The sequence below is a fragment of the Talpa europaea genome, assembly GCF_964194135.1.
Source record: "Talpa europaea genome assembly, chromosome: 1".
In the NCBI taxonomy this organism is placed as follows: Eukaryota; Metazoa; Chordata; class Mammalia; order Eulipotyphla; family Talpidae; genus Talpa; species Talpa europaea.
In genome coordinates this window covers 123,360,050-123,386,921 of record NC_140073.1, presented here as the reverse complement: position 1 = coordinate 123,386,921, position 26,872 = coordinate 123,360,050, and the positions used below count along the sequence as shown (strand labels likewise).

The following is a 26,872-nucleotide window of genomic DNA, read 5'->3' as shown; positions in this document are numbered from 1 at the left end:
ACAGATGGGCGCTTCCCCCTGAGATAACCCTACGCAGAATCCTTAGTACCTTCCTGGAAAATTTTTAATCCATCCATCTTCTCAATATTTTTTTGGAAGAAAGAAATATTTGTGAAATGAGTTTGTATAAGACTGGCTGCAGTTCAACTTTTGCAGAAGCAAGCTGCTTATCTAGTTCCTGTCTGAAGGGCATTTATTTTTATTAGTGGAAGTTGTATCCGTGCTTTACCTCTTCAATGGGGGGAAAAGGTTTTGAGAGAGTCTCCTGAAGACTAAATTACACTGTAAGTAATTACATATTTCCATTGCCAAATGTATTCGTGCACACAAGAAAATATGGAAAAAGATCTACACAAACATCTTTGTAGAAACAAAGAAATTATATTAGCACATTCATAATAAAGAACTTCTGAGTAGTTCTATGTGAAGAATAATAAATTAAAGTTTCAAAAGTTTTTCTCAATTACAAATATCTATGGAAATATTACCCAAAGTTAAATTCGTGCTATAAAATACACTCTTAAAATTCAGTTTTGAAACTCAAGCACCCTGACCTTCACAAAAGAAAGGAAAAATGACTAATGAAGAGAGTCTTCACCTTAGTTCAAACATGAAAAAGACTTAGTTCAAAATAACATAAGAGCTGTAAATAGGAACCTTATTTGTGTGCAGGTTTGTATCTTTTGAAGACCATCTCTCCAGAGTCATGACTGAAGCCCTGGAGACCATTACCCTGAAACTGATGTTTGGATTATTTGACCAGAAAGTATCTTCTATGTTATCCTTGAATACTCAGCACCACTACTCTGCCCACTCACCCAATCTGGTGCCATCCTCCTGCCATTTATCCCACTGACTTGGCATTTTACTAATCGGAAGGGTTTCATGTCATGTGTCACTTCGAAGATTTCACACACATGATCACCTCTGAATCACTTACCAAACTATTTCATAAGAGGGGTGTAGAACCAATCCCTGGTGCACCCCTCTGTTTGACTCTCTTCCTCCAAGTGGAATGGAATGTTAAAGTGGAAGTTTCAGCTGAGAGCCTAAGGTAGCAGGCACCTAAGTGAAGTGTGAATTTATGCATTTTAGAATTACAATACTCTTAGAGCCCTTACCCGCATCAAGGGCATAAAAGGGCAGTTTTACTGGGTATTTATAAAGTGCTTTTTTTTTTTTTTTATAAGAGTGAGAGACTTGTGAAGTATCACCTCCCCTTAATCTCAAGTCAAGAGTAAATCTTAAAGTGAAACTGCAAAGTGAAGCTTTCTTATGCAAGGGTAAGGAGAAGAAAATGTTTCCACAGAAAAACAGGGCAAGCCAAGACCTACTGAATAAATGTAAGTGGGCAATAGAAGACAAAAAGTAGTTTTTCTGCTTACATTCCACAAATTAGTATTTGTTCAAAGCTGATTATGATGCAAGTGTCCGTTAATTCTTATTCGTTGTTTAGTGCTTTTATAGCACTTCTTTAGCCATTGAAATTTTCCATGATGATTTCCGGTTTCTTTTTTTTTTTTTTTTTAAATGAGTGAAGTTCCTTTTTTTTTTTTAAGATTTATTTTTATTTATTTCTTTATACAAGCACTGGGTACAATCAGAATCGCGGGAGGGTGAGAGAATTCACCAGAGCCAGAGCGGGGAGCAGAGCAGGCAGAAGGACTGAAGTACACTGCTGAGGGGAGCAGCGGGCGGCAGGAGAGGTCTGCCGGTGGCCGGGGAGCAGCCGGGGATCAAACCGGTGCTTCAGAGGCTGCGGGCAGCTTCGCAACCCAGCGCTCAACCGCTGCACCATCAGGGAGGCCCGATTTCCGGTTTCTTTAAGAGTTTTTGGTATAGACTTTTTAAAGAGTTTTTTTTTTAAAGAGTTTTTGGTATAGACTTCTGAAAACATTACATTTATTGCTGTGCTCCCATTAAGATATTTAATTTTGCTCTCAAAGTATCTATAGTACATCATTCAAATGTACAATATTTTTTTACTTAATGGGGTAAAATTATTTTCTATTGGTATGTCTGTCAGATTGGTGCAACTTTTCAAATATTTGACACTCCATGATTAAAGTATAGACAGATGAGACTATACTGCTCCTCCACCTTTTAAAAGTAAGAAACAAAATAATAAACTAAGGAATGGAAGTCAGAGAGGCAGAAGTCTCTGAGAAGTGGGTGAGAAAGTTTAAAGGAAGACAGTCGATGGAGCCAAATAATGCAGAAACATCAAAAAGAATAACAGAATAAAAACAGAAAGTATGGTGACTTAGGGAATCAGGAGTGACCTTTTGGAATGCCTTTCAATAGAATGGTAAGATGAGATGCCACAGTGAGAAGGGTGAAGAGCAAATGAGAGGGAGGAAGTGAGGAAACAGATGTAAGGTTCTTTTTCAGGAAGTGTGGCACTGGAGGAAAGAGTGAAGAGAAAGCTTTTGTTTTTTTTAAGTTGAATACCTGAGCCTACATGGCAGCTCATGACAATAAGCACAAGAGTAAAGGTTTGAGATGTGAAGAGGTATCATTGGTTTCTGGAAGGGGAGAGGAGGAAGAGCCCATGAGGATGGGGCAAGTCTGGAAAGAGCATGTCTGTCATGAGGGAATTTGCAAACATAGAGTTAAATCTGTGGTGGCAAAGACAGACGTTGAAGTCATTCATGACTCTTGGTCTCAATTTTCTTTGTGACATGGGTGGTAAGATCATCGAGTGGATATGTATGTGAAGTAAGGTGCCTTCACAAGAGAATGGAAGCTGTAATTCCAGAGGGATCACTTTTTTTTTTTTTTTTTTAATTTCTTACAAAGGCTGACTAGGGCTGACTACAGTCTTTAGTAAGAGCCTTGGTAAGAGTGATGAACTCTTGGGAAATTATCTGTTTCTAAGGAGTTACCTTACAAAGAATAGGCTAATGAGTTGCAAAGATGTTGGCATTATCACAATTTGATCTCATTACTCTAACTTGGTCGTTCAGAAGCAAATTTGGACTTGGAAATCCTCTGGTCTCTCCTAAAGTAAGGCATTAATTAAATTTGTGCTCGTTATATTTTATCTAACTCTGTCACTTAGCAATGTTAAAGAGTCTCTTAGTATTCGTCTTTGAGTTCCCCAAGACACTTGAGCGCTCTTCTTGACTTCTTTTTTGAAACATCTCAATTTTAGTAGTTTCCTTGGTTGAATTTTTTTCCCTTGTGCTCTAGGGTTCTTTAATTCTAGGCCTGCCACTTTAATTTTTTCATTTTTTTCACAAACAATGCCCATATTTTGTGTTATTTTTTTAAGTAGATAACTCTGTATGAAAGATTGGTATTTTCCTTTTCCCACTAGGATGTTGAATCATTCAAAATTTGTCTGGTAGCTTGAAACAGCCAATGGGGGAGTCATAGGGTTGGGCAGCACTTTTCTATGAGCTCACTTGAATCTACTCCCATGTTACAAAAGGTGTATCACATGCTTCACACAAGGCAAGGTAAAAACAGGTTTACAGAGGAAAGGGGACTTTGAGCTGATACCTGACTTCAATTCTGCATCTGTAATGACTGATAACTCCATTCATCTTTCTTGCTTTAAAGGTTTTATTAACTCAATTATTTATTTATTTATTTATTTATTTTTTTAAACTCAATTATTTAAGAGTACTTTTTTATTGAAGTGAATAACTCTTTCATTTTTGTGTTGAGGAAAAGAGGTCAGGTGAAAGATGAGTTCCTCATAATCTGAACTGTTGGCTCAGTTTGAAGTCATATGGGCATTCTGACATATTCACCATATGAAAGGATTATAGCAGGCATGTTAGTTCAGGTCTTTGAGAAGCAGGCAAGATGAGAAAAAAGTTAATTATGGGAAAGGCTTGTAAGGGAATCATTAGAGAAATGGGAGAACCTATCAGACCCTGGTGCAGGTATACCTCCAGATAAATGCGAAGGAGAAGGAAGGGAAGCTGGATAGCCGCACCTTGGACTGCAGTGCTGTTCTAAGAAATTTAGGTAAAGCTGTGAGGAGTCCTTGAGCCAAAGTCAACTTCAGCAGATTGTGCCCTTCTGGGAATGGACTTGCCGTCCTCTCACTGGGAGCAATGAGAGAGAAGTGCAGCCTCATTTCAAATGCACTGAAAGATTTCAGGGCACAGCAGCTAGGCCTGTCAGTCAGTTATGCTTCCCAAAGTCAGAAATCTAAGAGACATATTTTCATGCCCTTTACTATCTACCCCCTTTCCATACAGATCCATTTTACTACATAGGTTCAGGAGTAACAACTCTGTTACCTAATTCCTAGGGGAAACAGAAGGGGAAGGTTGGTGAAATGAACTACAGGCCATATAGTTGGGTAGATCCCAGAACGGCAGCTGGTGCTCATCCTACTCCCTCCTCTGAGTGATGCTGCTAGCTGAGGCTCTGTGAGCAGGAAAGGCATAGACGAAAGCACAAAAGAAGAAAGAAGAGGCAAAAGTCCAAGTAAACTTATAACACCCTTGAGAGCCACAGGGGTAGAAATAAGGAAAGCTGGAGGCCAGGGATGATGGTACAAATTGTTGGATTTGATGATACTATCTAGAGCTTGTCTCAGTGAATCTAGAACATCCACAACAGCTGATCACCATGACCACCTTTGAGACACCCACCTTACTCATGCCAAAACCAGTCTCTTTTTGTCCATTGCCCTTGACTAGTTCTGTTCTCAGTTGGCTGAATGTAACGTGCGCAATAAATCATCCCTTTTGCTATCTTACCTGAAGGAAAAAAAAAAAAAAGTCCCACAGGCACTGAGCCTTCCTGTTTGTGACAAAGGACACAGGATTCAACAATGTCTTTTGCTTTCAAAGAAATATCCCAGCATGTTCCTTACCCCCTAAAAATGTCACTGAAGGGGTAGAGTCTGAGACTTCATAGGATTTATCTTCCACCCTCTTGAGCACATGTCTTACCAAGGTCTCCAATGTATTAGCCAACTCTCCCTCTCTTGTCTAATTATTGTGATGTCATTGATGTAATGAATCAGTGTGATGTTCTGTGGGATGTGCAGCTGATTCAGATCTTTTCAAGCATAATTTTGTAAAAGGGTAAGAATGCTAACCCAATCCTGAGATAAAATTGAAATTTGCTATTATTGTTTATCCCACATAAATACAAATTCTTTCTGATTGGAATGGGAAAGAATATGTTGCCCAACTCAATGTCTACATAGCTTGTGCCCTAAGTTCAGGTACATCACATATGGCACATGTTTACTACTTGATTACATCTATAATAGCCCATAGTCTTTCTTCAGGACCTATATGGTTTCTACAGGGACTACAAGGGTGAGTTTCACAGAAATAGAGGGATCACCACTTCTGCATTATAATGTAGATCCGTAGCGGCATTATTAAGTTCCACTATATTAATGGGATATGATATTATATTTATTTACGATCTTGTTTTGAGACTGGGGTCAGTTTCAGGCATTTTCATTTAGTGTTTACCATAGCCCAAGGACCCAATGTTGGGTTAGTACAACTGCCAGGCCATTTCCAATAATAGTCTCAGGAGCTAGTTAAATAAACACAGGGCTAATCCCTGCATCTAGTGGGCCAACTGTGAGCCAAATTTTAGTCCACTCGTTTATTACCTGGGCTCTAGATCTCCACGATAGCAGGGACTACATGTTATCAGTGTGACTCTGCATGTCAATATCAACTATGTTTTTGTCTAATAGTCCCGAAAATGCTGATTTATAGGCACAATTTCTCCACTACTCCCATAAATTTCACATATTTACACCATTGTACTTGTCACTTTTCCCCTCTACACCAGGATATTTTCTCAGGTCACCAAGAGTGAAATCTTCAGCAATATTTAGCCACTGTCACCTTGTGCCAAGTCACCATTTCAGCCACTTGAAATATGTCAATCACAGAACCAATAGAATTTCCTCTTCTGAAGCCTATGTCCTCTCTCTTTGATGTCCTATCCCTGGAAAAGGGAATCCTGGAGTAGGAAACAGGATAAGGAGAAGTTTCTTCTCTCTCAGCTTTGGGCATGAGTTCCTCAGTCCTGGGAAAGGACAGTGGACGAACCAAGAACCCTTCCTTTTTAAATTTTTTTTAAGAGTTATTTTTATTTATGCAAGAACTGGGATATAGGCCAGAGGCATGGGAGGGTGAGAGGATTCACCAGAGACAGAGTAGGGAGCAGAACAGGCAGATGGACCAAAGATGCTGCTGAGGGGAGCAGCAGGCAAGACAGGAGAGGTCTGCCACGCCATGTGGGTTTCTCCCTGGCCTGCTGGAAATCAAACCTATGCTGCACAGGCTGCGAACAGCTTCACAGAACTGCGCTCAACCTGCTGTGCCACCGGGGAGGAGCGCAAGAACACTTTCAATGGGGGAAACAAGCCAGCCCTGTAACATGTTGCCTTGCCAGAGACCAAAGTGAGCTTGCTTTACTTTTCTGCCCTAGAGTCTCCTGTTAAGATACTGAGCAACTATGTGGAGCAGACGGTAGTCTAGTTGAACCATCTTTGACCAAAGAGCCACAGCTAATCTGCCAGGTAGCCCCAGACACAGGGACAAGCCCAGCTCAGTGACCAGCCAAGCCTGGGCAAGACCCAAACCACCCAGCTGAACCCTGTCCAAAATGCCAAACTGTAATTTGTTTCAAATCATAAGTTTTTTAAACAATAAAAATTATCTGATCACTCTACACATCTCTGTGCTACAGAGCTCAGAAATACTATCAAGTAAATACTTTCTTCAAAATAAGTTGAAATTTATAGAGTCAGGCCACTAAAAATGCTGATCCTCAGAGAGAGAAAGCACTTGAACCAGAATGTAAATCTATATGCTGCTTCCCTCATCAAGAAAGTTTTGCTGCAAAAAAGATATCAGCTGAATTCAATAGCGTATATAAGGACATGGCTGGTTTCTATTCTGGGCAAGCGCCTCCTATTACTGCAAATTGGTAATAAATAGAGAGGAGATCAGCTGCAGACTCGAACCTCCCAATGACCTAAGGCTTAGGGATTAGCTTGCTATCTGTTAATGGTCAGACAGTAAAAAATTTAGCACCATTCCGTCTCTTTGTCAACTTTGTCATTATAGCAAGGAAGAGGCTATGGGAAAATGCCAATGAACAGAGTGACTGTGTCCCAGCGAAACTATTTTAAAAACAGGCACAGGCTAGATTTTGTTTTTGAGGGATAGTAGGCTGACCCCTAAGTCATTTCTGAGATTCATACTCATCAGAGCTCATTAGGAGGCCTGTTTTTTTATTAATGTAAAAATAATGTAGGCAAAGTGTAAAGGCAGGAACGGGCACAGTGCAGGTTTTCTGATCCCATGCAGACTGGGTAAAGGAGGAGTCAGAGTCCTCAGTGGTTTTGCAGGTCTTTTATTGGGGTTCAGCAGGTACGTGCAAGGCAGGGGTGCTGGCTGGTGGGCTGGGAGGCCTGCCAGCCTCCCAGCCCCCAGCAATTCTTCACTCTATCTGAGCTCTCTGGAGTTCGTTCTGCTGCTTCTCGGCTTCTCTTTTGGCTTCGGCTTCCACTGCTGCTGCTGGCCTCCCGGTGACGCCGCCCTTAAAAGCACAGTCTTAGCTCAGCTGAATCCCATCTACTTATGCCCACACCCTATTCCAGGTGTCCGCCATCAGGCATGCATTCAGGACAAGGATCTGTCATCTATCCTGATGGCGGAAGGGCAGAAAAGCCTGACATTTTCTTTACCCTACACAAAGGTAAAAGGAAAACTAGTGATACTCTCATTAATGAGAGGAAAAGCAAGTGCCTGAAATAGTTATTTTAGCACAGGGCTACCCAGAGGAATAAAATGAAATGTGGAAATAAGTTTATCATTATTAAAATATATATATGGGAGACAAAGTGAGTAGGTTCTGCCAGTTAAGGCCCTTGGCTAAATCTTGGGGGAAAATATGCCCAGCAGTTTGCATTTCAAATTGTTGGTATTGCAACAACAGGATTCCCCTTTTCAGCTTTTGCCTCTCTACCTCTCCCTGTTTCCTCCTTTTCTGTTTTCTTTTGCTCCAGATACAGGGGAAAGAATTTCTAGACACCATTAAAAGCAGCCAGTATTACAATTTCATACAGCAGGTTCATAAGAGCAGCTGTTAATAATTTATGTTTGCCTCATTTGATTCTCCTTCAGTGTAGTTTGGAAACAACACATTTCTGTGTCATTAAAGTATTAGACAACAATCTGTTTTGACAATAACCTTGAGAATGGGCTGTGCTCCTATGAGGGAGTGTCAGAAGAGGCACAAAAAGGAGATATCAACCATCAAAATCCATTTCTCAAAAAGCTTATGGGGCAGATTTCCATATTCCCGTTACCTTTTTTTTTTTTTTTTTGTCAAAACAAGATGATGCTTTGACAAATATACTCCTCAAATCAATAGCTGCTATCAAAAAGCCTTACAGGGGTCTCCCCAGTGGCACAGCAGGTTGAGTCCAGCACTGTGAAGCTGTCCGCAGCCTCTGCAGCATGGGTTCGATTCCCAGCCAGCCAGGGAGATACCCACATGGTGCAGCAGACCTCTCCTGTCTCGCCTGCTGCTCCCTCAACAGTGTCTTCGGTCCTTCTGCCTGTTCTGCTCCCCGTTCTGTCTCTGATGAATTCTCTCGCCTTCCCGTGCCTCTGGCCTGTACCCCAGTTCTTGTATAAATAAATGTTTAAAAAAAAATCCTTACAGTGAAATGAACTGAAGTATTTTGTGTCCTGTTTATTTTAATGGAATATGAAACATTTCTTAAGGATCTCAAATTCCCTAAGAATGAGACCTCCAATTCAAATGGAAGGCTTAGTATGGGTTAGTTTTCAAATGGTTTCCCTTATTTAGTCTTTATATTTACTATACCTTTTGATTAAGCTATTGACAATCTCTAGCAAAATACATGTATGGGAAAATGGGAAAAATAACACATTGGGAATTAAAGCCATTGTCAGTGATTAATAATTTAATTCAGATTGGCCAACCAAATTTTCCAGAGAAAATGGACATGGTGCCATGGCCTCCAGAAAGAATTAGGAGGGAATAAGCCAAGACAAGGAAATGGTGGGGTGCCATGAGGGGTGCCATGGGTAAGGGAATGGGCTGGGTAAACAAATGAAATTAAGAGACAGAGGGGAAGTTAGAGAAACTTGGATAAAATGGCAAGGGCTTTAGAAAGAAAGTAGGGGCTATAAATAGAAAACAGATAAATGTTAAATTTTGTCTACTTCTCAAATTTTCCTCAGGCTGGTCCTAGCCAAGAGAGTCAAAAATTACCTTCCTTGGCACAGGGACAAAACAATTCTGCTAATGCCAGTGGTGGGAGGAAGCCTCAAGTCAGCAGTTTGAGCATCCTTTTTATAACACATCTCTAAGCTAATCTTCCTCTGCCTGATCTTTCTAAAGCCTTCCAGGAAGCACTGCTGTCATTCTTGTTCTTTTTTCTTGACCATAGATTAGAACTTCCAGGATCTTCTAAGTATCACTTAAAAGTGGTGACAATGGAGTATCACAAAATGGCACTGATGGTATATGTATTTCAGAATTGTGATTCATCTAATCTGTCCTCTGAAGTTTTTATTCTCCTGCCCATATTTGTTCATCACTGCATTCCTCTTTTTCCTTCTGTCAATCAAATGGTCTTTATGACTCCTGATTTCTCTTCTTCCCCGTCAATATAAGTCTTCAGGTGGGGTCTTAACCAAAGCCATAAATTTCATTGCCATAAATTTTCACTTTCTACTTTAATGTTGCATTCAACACTTACTTTCAGACATCCATGGTAAACTCATTCCCTCAGGGGAGAGATGGAGAACAAAAATTTTAATGCCAAGAAATACTACGTTAGTTATAAAAATACTGACTCAGTCATGAAGCATTCTATTCTTATTCTCAACAGTATCATGTAATTATGAGACCTCTTAGTAGAAAGGAATCCTAATGATTCATAGATTGAATTATTTACTCACCAAACATTTGTTGAGCAACTTCTATAGGACTAATCTTTCAGGTACTGTGATACAAAGATAAGGCATGATCCTTGCCCTGAAGGAGGTTATCATCTAGTACAGGCCCCAGATATATAAACATAAAATTACAAAACAGAATGATAAGTGAATAATGGAAGTGTATATAAGGAACAGTTTTGTTCAACGGAAGTAGTCAAGAACTCTGTTAGATTGTGAGTCCTCTAAGGAGGAGGGTTTGAACTGAAGTGATGAGAAAGAATGAATTTACAACAAAGAGGGAGATAGGAATGTTGACACTGTGCATGGAGGTCACGTAGAGGATTAGTAAGAGGTTTTGGCCCCAGAAGCAGCAAAGATAAAAATGGGTATGGATAGGGAGCCTCCCTGGTGGTGCAAGGAGTTAAGTTGCAACACTACAAAGCTATTGACAGCCACTGCAGCACGAGTTCGATCCCTGGCCAGGGAGTTGACCCACATGACATAGCAGACCTCTCCTGTCTCACCCGCTGCTCCTCTCAGTAGGTAATTCAGTCAATCTACCTGTTCTGCTTCCCACTGTCTCTGGTGAATCCTCTCAACCCCTGCACCTCTGACCTACACCCCAACTCTGTATGCATAAATAAAATAAGTTTAAAAAAATAAAAATGGAATGGATAATATGGGGGGTATTGAAGAAGTGGAATGACACAGTTTAATAATGTGGAAAAAGATGGCAAAGATGACTCCCAGGTCTATAAGTATGGAAATATTTTTTTTTTTTTTTTTTGGTGGGACACTCGCCGGTGGCCGGGGATCGAACTGGCATTGCAGAGGCTGCGGGCAGCCTTGCAACCCAGTGCTCAACCACTGCTCCACCAGGGGAAGCCCAGTATGGAAATAATTTTAGGAGTTATTTAGTCCCACTTTTTACCCAGTGCAGGAGTCCCATTCACAGTATTCTCAATGGTGGCCCTCTTGCCCTGTTACTCTTCCAGAGCTGGGTGGGATGGAAGCTGTTGCCTTACAAGTCAGCAAACTTCTCTATCTGGGGCAGCCTGGATTTTAGAGAGAGCTTCTTTGCATGGACTTGAAATTTGCCTGTCTTTAAATTCCACCCACTGATATTCATACTTTTTCTTTATTTTTTTTAAATAATATTTGCTTCCCCCCCACCCCCTTGACATTCATTCTTTAGTCAGCAAAGATTGGGTATATTTTACTAGGTCTAGGTCTGAGTCTCCTAGATACTTAAAAATAGCTGTTTGTTTCTCCTTAGGCTCCTCTAATCTTATTCCCTCAAAATAATCCCAAAACTTCAGGAAAATTCTGATAAAATCTCTAGTATGCATAAGTTGACACACATAAAAGGATGCTTTCCACATTTCTCCAGAGGCTGGACTTGGAGTCACACATGTTTAGTGCCAGGACCTTAAAATCTTTGACTGAGGCAGTTATCACATTAACCTCTTGAGCAGCACAATGAAAGAACAGGACAAGATAACATTGGAGAAATAGTCATATGTCACCTTCAGATATACACCAAGGAATTGTATTATCTTCCTGGGTTGTGTGACCACTCCCTTAGTCATTTAAAATAGCATCCTTGCTTTATTATTGTAGAAACAGATTTTTTAAAAAAAAAAAAACTAACATTTAGACTGTGGGAATAAAACATTAGAACTGAAAGTGATTGTAGGGGCAGGAATGACACAGGGCAGGTTTTCTGATCCAGCAGACCTGGAAAAGGAGGAGTCCTGGAGCCCTCAGTAGCTTTGCAGGCTTTTATTGGGATTTACCAGGTATACGGAGGCAGGGGTGCTGGGGCGGCGGGAGGCTGGCAGACCTCCCAGCCCCCAGCAAGTCTTCACTCTGTCTAGGTTTTCTGGCGTTCTCTGGTGCTTCTGCTTCTCCTCTGCTTCTCGTTCTGCTTCTGCTGACGTCTGCACGATGCTGCCCCTAAAAATCTCAGTCTCAGCCCAGATGAATTCCATCTACATATGCCCACCCCCTATTCCAGGTGCCCACCATCAGGCATGCATTCTGGACCACAGGGTTCCAACATCTATCCTAATGACAGGAGGGCAGAAAAGCCTGATACTTTTTACCTTACCCTACAGTGATGTAATCTTTCCTTCATTTTATTGACTGGACAAGAGATACAGCTTGATGATAAGTAGTAAAAGTACTCGCCTACACCATTAGGAGAATATTGATGGGTAATTGAACATTCCTACAATACCAGATTAAAAGCACATTCATTATTGTCTAGTCACAAAGGAAAATATTAGATACAATGAAGGATACAGTAGTCACCCCACTAAATGAATAGTCAAGTTTCCCACCTCTAATGATATTTCACTCTGATACTAAGTTCTGATGGGATTTAACATGGACTGCCTATTTTCCCTTTATTAAAAATGTGATGATAAACTAAAGTTAAAGTTTTTCTCAATTTTTTACTACTACTACTACTACTACTACTACTACTACTATCAGGAGCTAGTAAATTTAAATAACTTGTAATTAAACCTTATTCTCATCATCATGTATCAGAATACTACCCTTAGTATGTACTAGTTTTTAGTACAATGTATTTAGTACTAACACAAGCACTCCCAGTTTGAATTATATACCTCTCCCCCTCAGTTGAGGACTCAGGATTGATCTGACTCCAGAAAATGAATCAAAAGTGGTACAAATTATTGGCATGAGTTTACTATACACCAATTGCAAGAGACAATTTTCACCATATGCTTTTCATTCAAGGAATCCTGGGAGTGGGTAAATTGTTGGACTAAGGAGGTAGTCTATTAAAAAAAAATTATAGCCGGGCGTGGTGGCGCGCGCCTGTAGTCCCAGCTACTCGGGAGGCTGAGGCTGGAGGATCGCTTGAGCCCAGGAGTTCTGGGCTGCAGTGCGCTATGCCGATCGGGTGTCCGCACTAAGTTCGGCATCAATATGGTGACCTCCCGGGAGCGGGGGACCACCAGGTTGCCTAAGGAGGGGTGAACCGGCCCAGGTCGGAAACGGAGCAGGTCAAAACTCCCGTGCTGATCAGTAGTGGGATCGCGCCTGTGAATAGCCACTGCACTCCAGCCTGGGCAACATAGCGAGACCCCGTCTCTAAAAAAAAAAAAAAAAAAAAAAAATAAAAAAAAAAAAAAAAAAAAAAAAAAAAAAAATTATATGTTGTTTTCTGTATTTAATTTTTGGACATACCCAATCAACATACTCTTTATGCACCTGTTATACAGACAGCATATGAAGAGGAATCATGTTCCCAAAGAGCTCACTGTCTAGTGTGAGAGGTGACACAGAGTAGATGATGGTACAAGACTAGTACAAACAATGTCCATGGTCATTCAGAGGAGGAAGACTTAGGTAGAAAGGAAAGCTTCCTGTTGATAGTTCCATTTGAGAGGACACTAATGGTAAGGTAGGATTTGGACTCATGGAGTTGGAGAGAAAGACTGAATTCTTTAAAGTGAAAGCTTGGAAACTCTAGCAATAAGTTACAAGGCAGGCCATTGTCTCTTACATAATTATGTATGCCTATGCGAGGCATAGCCTGAAATGAGAGGTAAAAGGGTGGAAAGGGAGAAACCAATCAGTTTGATCATTAGGAAAAGAAGACGCAGGTGAGGGATTACTCTCATGACCCCATGAGATTACAAACTCTCAAGTTTTGCATTTCACTCAGGATGGCATATGATTACACCTAAGGAGTGAAGAAAGAATACATTCAAATGATAAACAAATGAACTTTCCATTGTAAATTGATACTGCCCTCAACTAAAAATGTTAAATATATGGAGGGGTAAAATGGAACAGTAAGGTTGCCGAAATAACAAAGCTACAATTTTTATTTTGAAAAAATTAAATTGTTGAATAATCTTGAGATGATGATGTATTTAAAAAATAAAGGGGCCAATGATGGAAATACAAGTGTGCTTAAATTATCTTTAAGTAAAAATAGTCATGTTCTTTGTAGTTCGTAACATGCTGTTGTTAGGGGGAAAGGTATCAGGGCTGCCCTACAACACTGTATTCACATGTCTGTCCTAGGAAACCATAGAATCCCAACTACAAATCCAATGTAGTCACCTGTTAGAGGGCAGCCCCGATATAAAATGGGTTGCCTGACTGTGGGTCCTCACCCGCGGGCTTAAAAAGGACTTATTAATACTCTACTGCAGGCACACACAAAACATTACTAAAAGGTGTATTTACAAGGGAAGGGAAATAAGGAAATGTACAATTCAGGGAGAAGAGGGAAATAAAGTCTTAAATGCATCCTACCTGCCCTTTCCGCTGCCCTGGAATCCCAGTGGCACTCTGAGAGCTGCCGCGAGCCACTAGCCGTGAAACCAAGAGGAGAGAGAGACCCCAAGGCCCACGTGTCTGGTGTTTATACCCAACCTGGCTGCTTAACTCCACCCTCAGGTTCCAGCCACCTTCCCTTTGGTGGTGATGGGATTTGTCTTTCCCAATGTCCTGATGGCCTTGGTCTGGATTGGGGGTGGAGTCCACAAAGCCTGCATGGAATTAGCTCAGGACATCCTTTCCCCCTAACACACCCACAAATACAAGACGTCTCCTTTTCTTCACATTCATAGCCTGAAAACACTGAAATAAATGAGAAATCCATTTTTCTTCCTTTTTTCTTTAACATGTTTTATTATTGCAAATAGTAAATACTTTCTCTGAAATTGGGTGTCAGTTCTCACTAATGAATTCTCTAAGCTACAGAAAACAGTCACTTAATATACTTTTAATTTTTTCTTGCTTGTTTCTGCCATATGTTCCCTGGGCCATGTAACAAACATGTTCCCAATTCACCATACATTCTTCAGCTGAGCCAAGATCAGTCCTTTGACTTTACCTTGCCCTTGGCAATCAGAGCCAGAAAAGCATCTTAGCCTTTCCAATGTTTAGCACAGAAGCAAAGGAGGTCCGAGGTTAGCCAATGACAATGTGAACTTTTTGGCTGGATTATGTCAGATTAGAATAACTTTATGCACTTGAGTTCCTGCAGGCAGCCAGGTATCTGTCTATTAACACCAGTGCATTGGCCTGCGCGTTTTCTCTGAGAGAGACGTTTGCCAACATGAACTCTTACAAATATAAATGAATGACCAGCTGGTGTGATTTGAGAAATTTATGAGATGTTTCTTCCACCTGAGATTATTTCCTTTGCCTACTTATACTGCTATCTGAGATGTGGGTCTGCTACTCCTAAGCGGATTGTTTGGCCACCATTTTGTCACCTATAGTTCTAAGCAAGGTCAAGATGGCCCAGTCAGTTAGGTACAGAGCCCAACCCTTCAAGGTGCCCTTCAAATCAAATAAGATCACAAAGCTGGATCACGCTGGGAAGGCTATGCATCATGAGGTATGACCTGGAACTGCCAGGGATTGGGGAGGAGGACCAATGTATAACAAAGGACCCCAGAAGCTGATCAGTGGAAAGCCTTGTTGATAAGATTAAAACCATGGCTGGGGAATTAGGGCATGATCTCAATGACAACACCAAGTCATCAAGCAGATAAGAAGTGCCTGGAGGGTAGACTCACATTCCCTGATCTTCTACATCCTTCCCCTTTCTTTAATCTCCTTCCTCTTTAATCTCCTTCCCCTTTTCTCTTGCTCCTGCCCCTTAAAACCAATGTTGTGTATCAATAAAAGGCCAGGATTTTGCTCTTCAGCAGCATCCTGTATTATGCAGCCTGCTCCACGACTCCTGTTTCTTTATCAGCGTGGTGTTGCTCAATGCAGCACTGAGATTGCATCCTTACAGACTCATTCCTATGAGTTAACAGGCATCTGGATCAATCCCCATCAGTCATAAACCTGGTAATGGTATTAGTCAGTAGTCTTTGGCTTGACTTCAGCTTATGAGATTTTAGTTTCCCCATAGTAACTTGTTCAGGCCCAGGTGCCTGGGAAATGAGTGTTATGATGCACGGGCACTAGAGATACTGCATATGGTGGAGCACCATTGATAGTGGACGTGCCCTGTGTCACTAGGAAAAGGCTACAGCAATTGCATTAATTTTCTAGGGTTTCCATAACAAAATATTTACAAACTGGGTGACTTAGAACAACAGAAATTTGGTGTCACCATGTACACTCTGAAAGCACTAGGTAAGTACCTGCTCCAGGTCTCTTTTAGTTTCTGGAAGCCTCAGCTGTTCCTCTGCTTATGGGTGGCGGTCTCCTCCCTGTGCATCATCACATCGTCTTCCCTCTGTCACGTCTGTGGCAAGTTTCCAATTTTTAAATGGAAACTACTTATGTTGGATTAGGGCCTACCTCAAGGACTTCATTTTAACGTGAGTACTTCTGTAAATCCCTGTCTCCATATATGGTCCCATTCTGAGGCCCTGTCATTAGAGTCTCCACAACATGAATTTGGGGAGGACACAATACAATCCACAACACGTATTGTTTTTTGTGTATATGTATGTGTCAGGCAGGGTCTGATGGAGAGAGTACATAAAAATACTTGAATGCAGAACTCATTTAATTTACATTGTGTCGTGAGCTGGCCCTACCTATTCAGTGACCTTGTGCAAGAAGAGGCATTGGTGAGTTCAGGTGTGACTCATGGAATTAAGAAAGTTGGCTGATAAGGAGCATCAGCTGAATGTCAGAAATGAGTGAATCAGGCAGCCAAAGTCCAGAGCAGGCAGGAGGTCAGGAATTCAAGCAAGGAGAACAGGGCAGAGAAATATTTTTTTTTTAAAAAGATTTATTTATTTATTTATTTATACAAGCACTGGGTACAGTCAGAAGCGCGGGAGGGTGAGAGAATTCACCAGAGCCAGAGCAGGGAGCAGAGCAGGCAGAAGGACTGAAGTACACTGCTGAGGGAAGCAGCAGGCGGCAGGAGAGGTCTGTGCGCCATGTGGGACCCTCACCCTGCGGCCAGGGATCGAACTGGCGCTGCAGAGGTTGCTGGCAGCTTTGCAACCCAGCGCTCAACTGCTGCGCCACTGGGGAGGCCCCGAGAAATAGTTTTTATGTGTTACAGCTAACAAGAAATAAGACATCCAGAAGTGTTTTTTCTCTTTTATTATAAAAATGTTCAAACATACAGAAAACTTGAAAGAATTGTGCCAATAACATCCAATTACCTAATATCTTAGACTCTGTGATTAATTTTTCCATATCTTTGATTACATAGCTATCCATCCGTCCATATTATCTGTGCTTTTTTGTTTTCTATTATTTTTAGTGCTTTGACATCCAGGGTCTTGCCTTGCTGGCTCTGGAGAGACTGTCCCTCTCGGACCTACCAAATTCCTAGAGGTAGTGAAAGAATAGCCTGCAAATGGGCCTTTCATGTGCTATAATCAATTCAGAGCCCAAATCCCCATTACCATTATGGGGTTTGCACACTGAGGGCAACCCTTTCTTTACCTGTTATAGTCACTTGTTATACCAAGTAACTAGAGAGACTCCCGATGCTTCAGAACTTGCTGAAATTATTCTAACTAGCCAATGCTAACTAAGCCTATTCTCCTTGCCTTACTCATTCCTTCCAACAACAAAGGCTCTTCCTACATTTTTCCCTATGTGAATAATTATAAAACCTAAAATTTAAAAACACTATCCATCAATCTTATTTAACACATTTCCTTGTTTTTAAAATATTTATTTTATTTTTTTAAAAAAAGATTTATTTATTTATTTATACAAGCGCTGGGTACAGTCAGAAGCGCAGGAGGGTGAGAGAATTTACCAGAGCCAGAGCGGGGAGCAGAACAGGCAGAAGGACCGAGGTACACTGCTGAGGGGAGCAGCGGGCGGCAGGAGAGGTCTGCGCGCCATGTGGGACCCTCCTCCGGTGGCCTGGGAGCAGCCGGGGATCGAACCGGTGCTGCAGAGGCCGCGGGCAGCTTCGCAACCCAGCGCTCAACCTCTGCGCCACCGGGGAGGCCCCTAAAATATTTGTTGAAGTGTAATTTACCATCAATAAAATTTACCAAATAGTAGCACACGTTATAGTGAGTTTTGTTTACCCAAAAAAACTATCAAAAAATAACGACATAATCACAATGTAGGACATTTATGTTTCCTAAAAAATTTCCTTAAATCCCTTTATAGTCAATTCTATCCTCCCCTCCAAACCCTAGAAACTACTGGTCAACTTTGTGTGACTATATTTGGCCTTTCCTAGTATTTTGTATAAATGGTATATGCTTTTTGTGTGTGTTTGTGTGTTTTTTACTGAGCATAACACTTCTGTGATTCATCCGTGTTGCTGACTGTATTAATAATTCATTGCTTTTTATTGCTGTGTAGTATTCCATTATATGGATATGTTATTTATTCATTCAGTTGGCAAACTTTTCAGTTGATGGACTATTATGAATAAAAATTCCATCAGTGATATAAATAAAAAGAAAATTTAAAAAATTCCATGAATATTAAAGTACCTCTTTGTATGGACATTTTTCTTTTCTCTTGGTTAGATACATAAGAACAAGATTATTGACTCATATATTAAGTGCACATTTAATCTTCTATGAAACTACCAATGTATTTTCCAATATCAATAGCTGTTCCATTTTGCATTTCCACAGAAATGTATAATACTTCCAAAGCTTCTGTGTCATTGACAAGACTTGGTATTTGTCTTTTAACTTAGGTTGTCTTTTTAACTTCCGGTGGGTACATAGTGGTGCTTCATTGTCCTAATGACTAAAGAGATATATTTACTTTCTATTTGAATATCATTTTTGTGTAATCTGTTTATTTCTTTTATTCATTTCTTAATTGTTTACCTTATTAAGTCACAGCATTTTTTTAATATATCTTGAATATATTTTATATATATTGACTATCTTATATATCTTTATGAGGTAAATGTTTGGCAAATACTTTTTTCCATTAAAGTAGTGTTAGGGAGAAAGGATGTACTGAGCTAATCCCATACAGGCTTTGTGGACTCCACCCTCACTCCAGACTAAAGCCATCAGGACATTGGGAAAGACAAATCCCATCACCACCCAAGGGAGGGTGGCTGGGACCTGAGGGTGGAGTTGGGCAGCCAGATTGGATATAAAAACCAAACACTTGGGCCTTGGGCTGGCTCGCTGTTGCTCACCATCGCTCGCCTCCTGGCTACACAGCTCCTGGCTTGCAGCCAGCTCTCAGAGCGCCATTTTGGGATTCCTGATCGGTGGATCGGGTAGGACTCATTTAAAACTTTGTCTCCCACTTTTCTCCCTGAGCTGTACATTTCCTCATTTCCCCTTCCCTTGTAAATGAACCTTTTATTAACCTTTCGCATGTGCCTGCAGTAGAACATTGATAAGTCCTTTTAAGCACGTGGGTGAGGACCCACAGTCAGGCACCCCGTTTTGTATTGGGGTTGCTCTACAACAGTAGCAATTCTTTTTTGTTTTTTTAGATTTATTTATTTATTTATATAAGAACTGGGGTACAGGCCAGATACACAGGAGGGTGAGAGGATTCACCAAAGATAGAGCAAGGAACAGAATAGGCAGGCTGATGAAATACAGTGCTGAGGGGAGCAGTGGGCAAGACAGGAGAGGTCTGCCGCTCCATGTAGGATCCTCGCCAGCCGGCAGGTATCAAACCGGCGCTGCAGAAGCTGCGGACAGCTTCACACTGCCGTGCTCAGCCGCCTGCGCCGCCAGAGGATGCCCTAAAGTAGCAATTCTTAAGTTGGAAAGTTCAAGGAAGGCAAAGGGTCCCAGATTCAGGCAGTTGAGTGACTCAGGTCAATAAATTAGCAATGAGGGTACTGAATTATAAACCTCAATCAAGCAGAAGTTCTGGTGCAGCCATGGATTTGTTTTGTTTTGCTTTTTCTAATTCTAACTACAGAAGAACCACCTACAGTGCATGGATAGCCACTGTGCAGAGTTGGGGAAAAAGGGTGTCTTCTTGGAAGGAAAGAAATTACAGTTAACTTTTGAATGATGCAAGGTTTAGGGGTCCTAACCATCTGTATAGTTAAAAATTTGTGTATGGCTTGGTGTCAACCAACCTTATATGAGGATTCTGTATGCAGGGATTCAACTGATATCCATTTAGCTGAATTCATTAATTCAGAGCCTTCAGGTAGAAAGAAATATCTGCCTCTAAGTGGACCCACACAGTTCAAACCCGTGTTGTTGTTTCAGGGTCTACTGTATATGGAGAAGGAGGCTGTGTCAATTCTGGCCACCAGTAGGAAGTGGAATACCACTTATGGCATGTGCCACTGGCTACTTGGGGAGCAAATAAGAGTATGTAATTGAGGAGAAGAGATTAGTAAAAAACTACTAGGAACTTGGGGTAAATGGGAATGGTGGCCATAGACCTCATGGAAAAGTTTAGTTTCCAGATAGTAAGTATTAGCAAGGGCATAGCAAATTCAGACCTATTCTGGGCAAACATTGTTAGTACAAAGGGCTAAGTCCAGCACTGATTGGATGGAAAGAGGAGGGGATGTATTCGGAAGTCTAGAGCAAAGAGGATAGAGAAGTCAAACAAGACAGTTTGCAGTTTGTTTCTCAGAAATCCTAGAAAAATGACAGAAAGGAAAAAAGAGGAAGACCCACACTCGAGGGGCTGAAGTACTGGTAGAAATGAGAAGTGGAAGAAGCATCAGTCAGTTGGTCATAACTTGGTCCTCTCCTCTTGGCACATGAAGGTGCTAGGAGAGTAGCCCCAGGTGAAAGGTCAGAGTGCAGCATCATGTCTGTGAGGACCTGAGTTCACTGTCTACAAACCACATATTCCTCCAATCAGAAAGGACCCTGTAAGGTAAAAGAGACCATTTGATTGTCGTTTGTCCAGCTATTGAATATTCTCTGCTTGAATACTCACAAAGATGGAAAACATTACAACAACCTACTTTATTGCAGGTGGATGGCTCATGTGAGAACATTATATTAAGCAGAATCTGCCTCCCTCTGACTTTTCTGGGGTCTATTTTTTTTCTTTGGAACAAGCAAGTTTTCTTCCTTCTGGCAGATCTCCTCCTGTCTGAGGAGAGCAGCCACGTCACCTCATCTCTCTGTGTGGAAGCTCCATGAACACATTTCTCTCTACCCTGGTGTCTTAAATGACATTGAGTCAGCAATGCTCCTGTGAGAATATGGTGGCCAAATAATAGCTATAATACTCTAGATAGACTTTTGCTTGAAAAAACCACATAACGCTTAAGCAAGATTTTCTCATCATTTCTCTCCAGCCTCTCAAAATTTTTTTCTCTTTCATCTGGGACACATTTGAAATGAATCCTTTCTCTTCACACCCATGGCTGCAACCTTTTTTAACTATACTAAAATTATCTTCTCCTCTCACATCATTTCCTCTTTCAAATGGCCCTTTTAGAGCTACCTGTGGTTTTTTCCATCAAATTCAAGTTTCTTGATTTTAAAGTTACAGCCTAAATCCAATCATTATTTTTACTGCTTCCTGAATTTCTTGTTCTCCTTTCTCTTCCAGATCTTTGTTCTCTGCCAGCTCTGCTGACTATACTACTGATTTCACACAGAACTTCGCTTGAAATCTGCAGTCCTTTTCATTCTTCCCTCTTTTGAAGTCTCTTTTATATGACTCTTCTTGTTTAAAACTTAGAGGAAGCACACACACACACATATACACAAAATCCAAATGATCTTTTCTCCTTCAAAGTTCATGAGCATCCCCATCTTAGTGCCTTAATTTCATTCTCTGAAACACTAGTGTCAAAGATAAGTTGTTAAACAAAAATCATACCATATATGTTTCACAAAAAATGCTAAGCCCTTTATAAATTATGTAAAGCTTAGAGAACTACAAATAAGATAGAAATAGCTCTTGAGATCATACTGGTTAACAATCGTTTCAATGAGATGAATCATACCAACAATTCAAATTATGTATAAAATTCTCAATAGACTCATATCTATTAATTCTCATTGTGAGGTAAGCCTAAGTTCAGTTCCTGAGATTTGATAAAATTCTATTTTGACCTTGTTTTAAAGAGTGAATTGTGATAAATACCCAGTAATGAGCATTTTTTTATCTATATGTATTCATTCCTCTGGGTAAAAGACAAGTTCCAGAAAATATCTGCATGTAGATATAAACACTAATGTATAATACTATAATTTTTTTATCAGAATTCTTTAAATTATATCTATACATTTTTATTGAAGTAGCTCAAAGTCCTTCCTAGTTATTTTCTTTGGAATGCCTATAACATTCTTACGCAAATACAGAACAAAAGGAACTATATTGTCTCTTTTTTTGAAAAACAGTCCTTCAAGTAGAGAGAACCAAGTCTTACCCCTATGGTCATTTTTCTTGATAGGATGATAACGTCACTTAGGTCAAGGTCACATATTGAGGTACTGATGTGCCAAGAAAAGAAGTTAGTTTAATAATCCACCCAGGAGAGCTGGCTGACTTCCATATGTACAAAGTCAACTCCAAGGCACTGCAAGTAGGATATTGACTAAGGCTGTGTTTACATAAACTAAGTTTTCTATTGAAATATTTCTAGATGAAGAATCAAAACATAAATGTAATTTCCAATGTTGGTCATATAGTCATGACCCTGGTTAGATATCACAATATAAGACTATGCAAACCTCATGGGTTTGGACAAGGGAGCAAGGGAAAAGAGTGGTGACAAGTTAAGCATTTATGAGACACCATCCAGCTCAAATCCTTCAATGAGCATCTAGGCTGGGATTAAGTCAAGAGAAAAGAATAAAGAGAAAACTCTTAAAGCCAAAGATTCCATTCCCAACTTGTTCTGAATCTACAAAGAAAGGAAGGGTCAAGGATGGTAAACCCAGTCCTGAGGCCACTGGGAATAGAGAAGCTCAGTAGGTTCTGATGACATTGAGGATCCAGTCTGTGTAGTGGGAAATCTTGGTGTAGTAGCCAACGTCACCTCTCAGAGCACACCCTTTCGACCAGGACAGGATGCCATAGAGCTGATTTTGGCACAGGATTGGGGCAGCACTCATTTCCTGTTAGGAGGAGGAGAGGAAGATCAAGCAGGGTAGCCCAAACAAGGATGTCTAATAACAAGCCCTGAGCTGAGGGTCCCAGAATAAAAGGTTTCAATGATAAGGATTGGGAGAAAAATCTGGTGGGCACATTGTGCCCGTTCCAATGTGCATTCTCAGCACTCACCCAAGGCCACATCAGAGGAAGTCTGAGAAATCAGACCACTCTGAGATGTTTCCAACCTGACATCTAGGTTCATTCATGACTGGATGGAGGAAACATTCCTTCCTGGATCTCATTTACTTGGATAATCTTCTTGTAGAGAGAGGAAACCAGATTGATTTGAGCGAGATAGATGGACCCAAAAATATCTCCCAGACCAAGCTTAGGAGAGGCAGAGGGAAAAGTTACCTTACACGGATGCCTGGGTGCCAAAGATGATCCTGCACAGAACATGTTCTCTGTGACTTGAACAGGAGTTTCACTTACATGGGACTGTCGGCAATATTCATTAGAGAACCAAAGGACCTTCTGGTCTATCTGGACATCAGGGTATATGTCTGAGCAGGAAGAGAGAGAGAGGGTAGGGAGGGAGGAGAGGAAGATGCTTTGTTTCCCTTTAGCCCTTTACTTATCCATCTCCCTTCTCTCCTTCCCTCCCTCATTTCTGTTACTAACCTCTCCATCATTCAATTAAAGAAAAAGCCAAATTAAAAAGGACTCAGAGAAGAAGGAAATAGAGAAGAATTGAGAAAGTCAAACTCTGGTTCCAGTGCTATAACCTGCAGGCCTGGGGCTGGTGTGTGCGTGCTTCCTTTGGTGAAGGCTTGTCAGTAAGTTTTTTTTTTAATTTTTAATTTTTTTTAAAACAATATTTGCTTCCTCCCACCCCCTCAGGTTGAGTCCCCATAGAATCTCCTTCCCCAAGGCACCCGTGCACCATCACCACAGTCCCCTGTGCTCCTTCCTCCCTCCCTCAGACCCCTCTCCCACCTCCTCCCCTGCAGGATGTCTCTGATTTGTAATTGTCTGTTTTTGCTTTGTTGTGTTTTGTACTGTTATGGTCAGTAAGTTTCTAATGAATGAGCCCCACTTAACATCACCAGTAGGGCCCTCCAACCCCTCTTCTAATCCCACCACCCACTCTTTCAACTTCACCTCAGCGATGATGGGAGGGAAAAAAAAAAACCCCACCAGACTCCAGAGACCTCTAGCCATAAGGTGCCATTTTACTGAGGAGTCTAGCAATTGGACCTCTGTTCCATATAGAAAACTACAGTTTAAGATATGTAATTTTCAGACTCCTTTCAGCTCTCAAGATCTGTAATAATACATGATAATAATAATACATGATAATCCCCAAGGGGTGGGTTCAATGAAGACTAAGGTGATTCTTATGGTAACTTACAGGTGATCTGCCATGGCCACCCCCAGCCAGAGACAGTGCAGGTCTCCCCTTCTCTGTCATCTGTGGTATTGGGTAGAACTGCCAGTTTCACCTGATCATTGAGCTTTAAGGGATCCTTCAGCTTGATGAGCGTAAGGTCATTCTCAGCAGAATCCCGGGTGAAATTTGGGTGTTGGACAGACAAATGGTATGTGAATTTCCCCTTCACAGTATCAAAATAGTCCCTTTTGGAAGCAATGTCTATCTCAAGATATCTGGAATAGGCCATAAAGTATTAGTAGGAGAAGGTTACATTCAATTGTTCATCTTGTGTTTTTTCTCCCAAAAACTTTCTCTGCAACTTTGCAACAGTTCCCTCCATAACTTCCCAAGACACCCACCTCCTAGCCTGACAAATGAGCATTTTCCATTGCAGTTCCAGACTTCTGTGACCAAACTGCAGGGTGTACAGGGTTTTTTTCCTTATTGGTCCAGCCCCTGGTCCTTGGCTTCCCCAAGGAATCTGGCTCAGAGTCCCTTGGAACTCTGAGTCCCAAGGAATCTGGCTCAGAGCCCCACATTGGGCTAATCACTCCTCAGACTTGACAGGCCCCTGTGCAAGTCTCCTCACAACAGAGCCTCAGTCCCCCCTGAGCAATCCCAGTGGCTAAGGGTGGGAAACCTCTCCCTCCATGACCCTCATCACTCACGGCAAGAAGCAGTGGGCTGCGGTGAGAATCCACTGTTCGTGGATCAGGGTCCCCAGACAAGGCTCATTTTCTGAGTACAGGAATATCAAAAAGGTTGGCCCCGTTTTGATGTTCGGCACTTCTGATGACAGGCTTGCTCTTTCTTGTCCTTGTGCTACTGACACAATAGTTGATGTTACTGCTGCCAGGTAAGGGAAAGTGGGCAGAGTCTTAGTAATAGGGGCAGGTGCTCCAGAGGTCCAAACTCTGAGACATTTTATGTGTATGCGTTTTGAAATGACCACTTTGTTACTATTCCTTGAGGTATTAAACCATTTCAGAATCCTTTGCTGACTTTCCCTTAGACTCCTCTCTGTATTTACCCTCTTATTCATTCTGCCTGTCTTCCCTTCCTTCCTCTGGACTTTTCCTTCTTTTCTCTTAGCTTCCTTCCTAGCTGTACAGCAACATCCCATTCTGCTGCCGACACCACCCCCTGAGTCAGGTCTCATTCTCTCAGCCCCGATCTCCTTTTGTGCCCAAGGAGCCAGAGGAAAATCCATGGGCTCTTGAGAATACTTTGTGTTCGAAAAATCTGCCAATCACTGGAGTTCTGAATTCTTATCTAACTGATGATCTAGACCCTTTTCCTGCACTTCCTTCTAATATGAACTTTAAAAAAATTTAATCCACATAGGAAGCTGCACTCACCAATCACTGCCAGAATACTGAAGGCTAGAAAGTGGTGGTTCATATCTGCAGTCTCCAACCCTCTCCCAGCAAGATCACCTGGGAGGGCCGGGGGATGAGAACTGCCAACAGGCTGACCTCCTGGAAGCTTTGCAAAGGGAGAGGTTACAAGGAGGCGTGGGGAGGCCCAAGGGAGTGAGGTGCTCAGAACTAAGGGAGGAGGACATCAGAGGGAAGACACACAGCCAGACCCTCTCTCTCTGGAGTGTCTGCCCTCCCAACGTAGTCCCAGAAATTTCTCCAAGGTGAGATGTGTGACCCCCCAGAGACAAGTAGTATAAGCCAAGACTTTGCTCTCCTTTAGCAGAAAGAGAGCTCTCAGCTCGCCGGTACTACCTGCCTTCCTTGCCCTCCCCAGTATTGCTGCGGCTCTGGTTCCCTTAGGCTCACTCACCAGCCCTCACTATTGTGGGCAGCCGCCACCTCTCAGCCTGGCAACTACCTGCCCTCAACTTAAATATGAACTAACCCCTCTAGGAGCTAGAGACCCCTCCCTTACCACACTGAGCCTTCTCCCATGTCACACTGAGCCTTGCTCTCATGTCACACTGTCCCCATCCCATGTCATCATCCCTGTAGCCCCCAGGGATGACCACTGACCTCTCCCTGAAAATTTGCCAGTGATATCAGAGGCCACAGGTTATTCTTCTCACACAGCTCCCTCAGAGTGAAGTTGGAGGCATGTTGGGCAGAAAGTATTGGTGAATGTTTGCGGCATAGCTAATTTCCTCAAAATTTGGTTGCTTAAAATGTCCACCATACTTTGCTGACAATTCTGTGGGTTGTCAAATTGGGATGCACTAAGCTGGGCAGTTGTTCTGTTCTCCACAGGGCTCAGTCGCACATCTGTGATCAGATAGCAGCTAAAGGTACCACTAAGAAATGTGGTTGTTGCTGGTTGGAGGTTGAAGTGATGGGGCAACTAAGCATGTGTCTATCATAAACCAAAGGACTAGCCCAGGATGGTTATATGATCGATGGTAGATGCAGGATCCCCAAGGACAACATATTGGTAAGGCCCAGTGTACGAGCCCTTTTCAAACCTCCAGGTATGCCAGATTTGTGAATGCCCCATGGTTCAAATCAAGTTGTGTGGCCAACCCAGGTTTACAGAGTGGAAAACAATCCACTTCTCGCTGGGAAAATGTGTACGATCA

The 26,872-nt window shown here is 41.7% G+C and overlaps 1 protein-coding gene across 1 annotated transcript; it reads right to left on the bottom strand.

The window, feature by feature from the left end:
• Positions 1-22,759: 22,759 nt before the first annotated feature.
• LOC311188244 (serine protease 58-like) lies at positions 22,760-25,719 on the bottom strand (the record flags this gene model as incomplete). The annotated part of the gene is made up of 5 exons (XM_084259390.1): positions 22,760-22,909; positions 23,379-23,449; positions 24,298-24,551; positions 24,987-25,167; positions 25,677-25,719. The coding sequence occupies 5 exons, from the start codon at positions 25,717-25,719 to the stop codon at positions 22,760-22,762; spliced, it is 699 nt and encodes a 232-aa protein (XP_084115516.1).
• Positions 25,720-26,872: the final 1,153 nt, after the last annotated feature.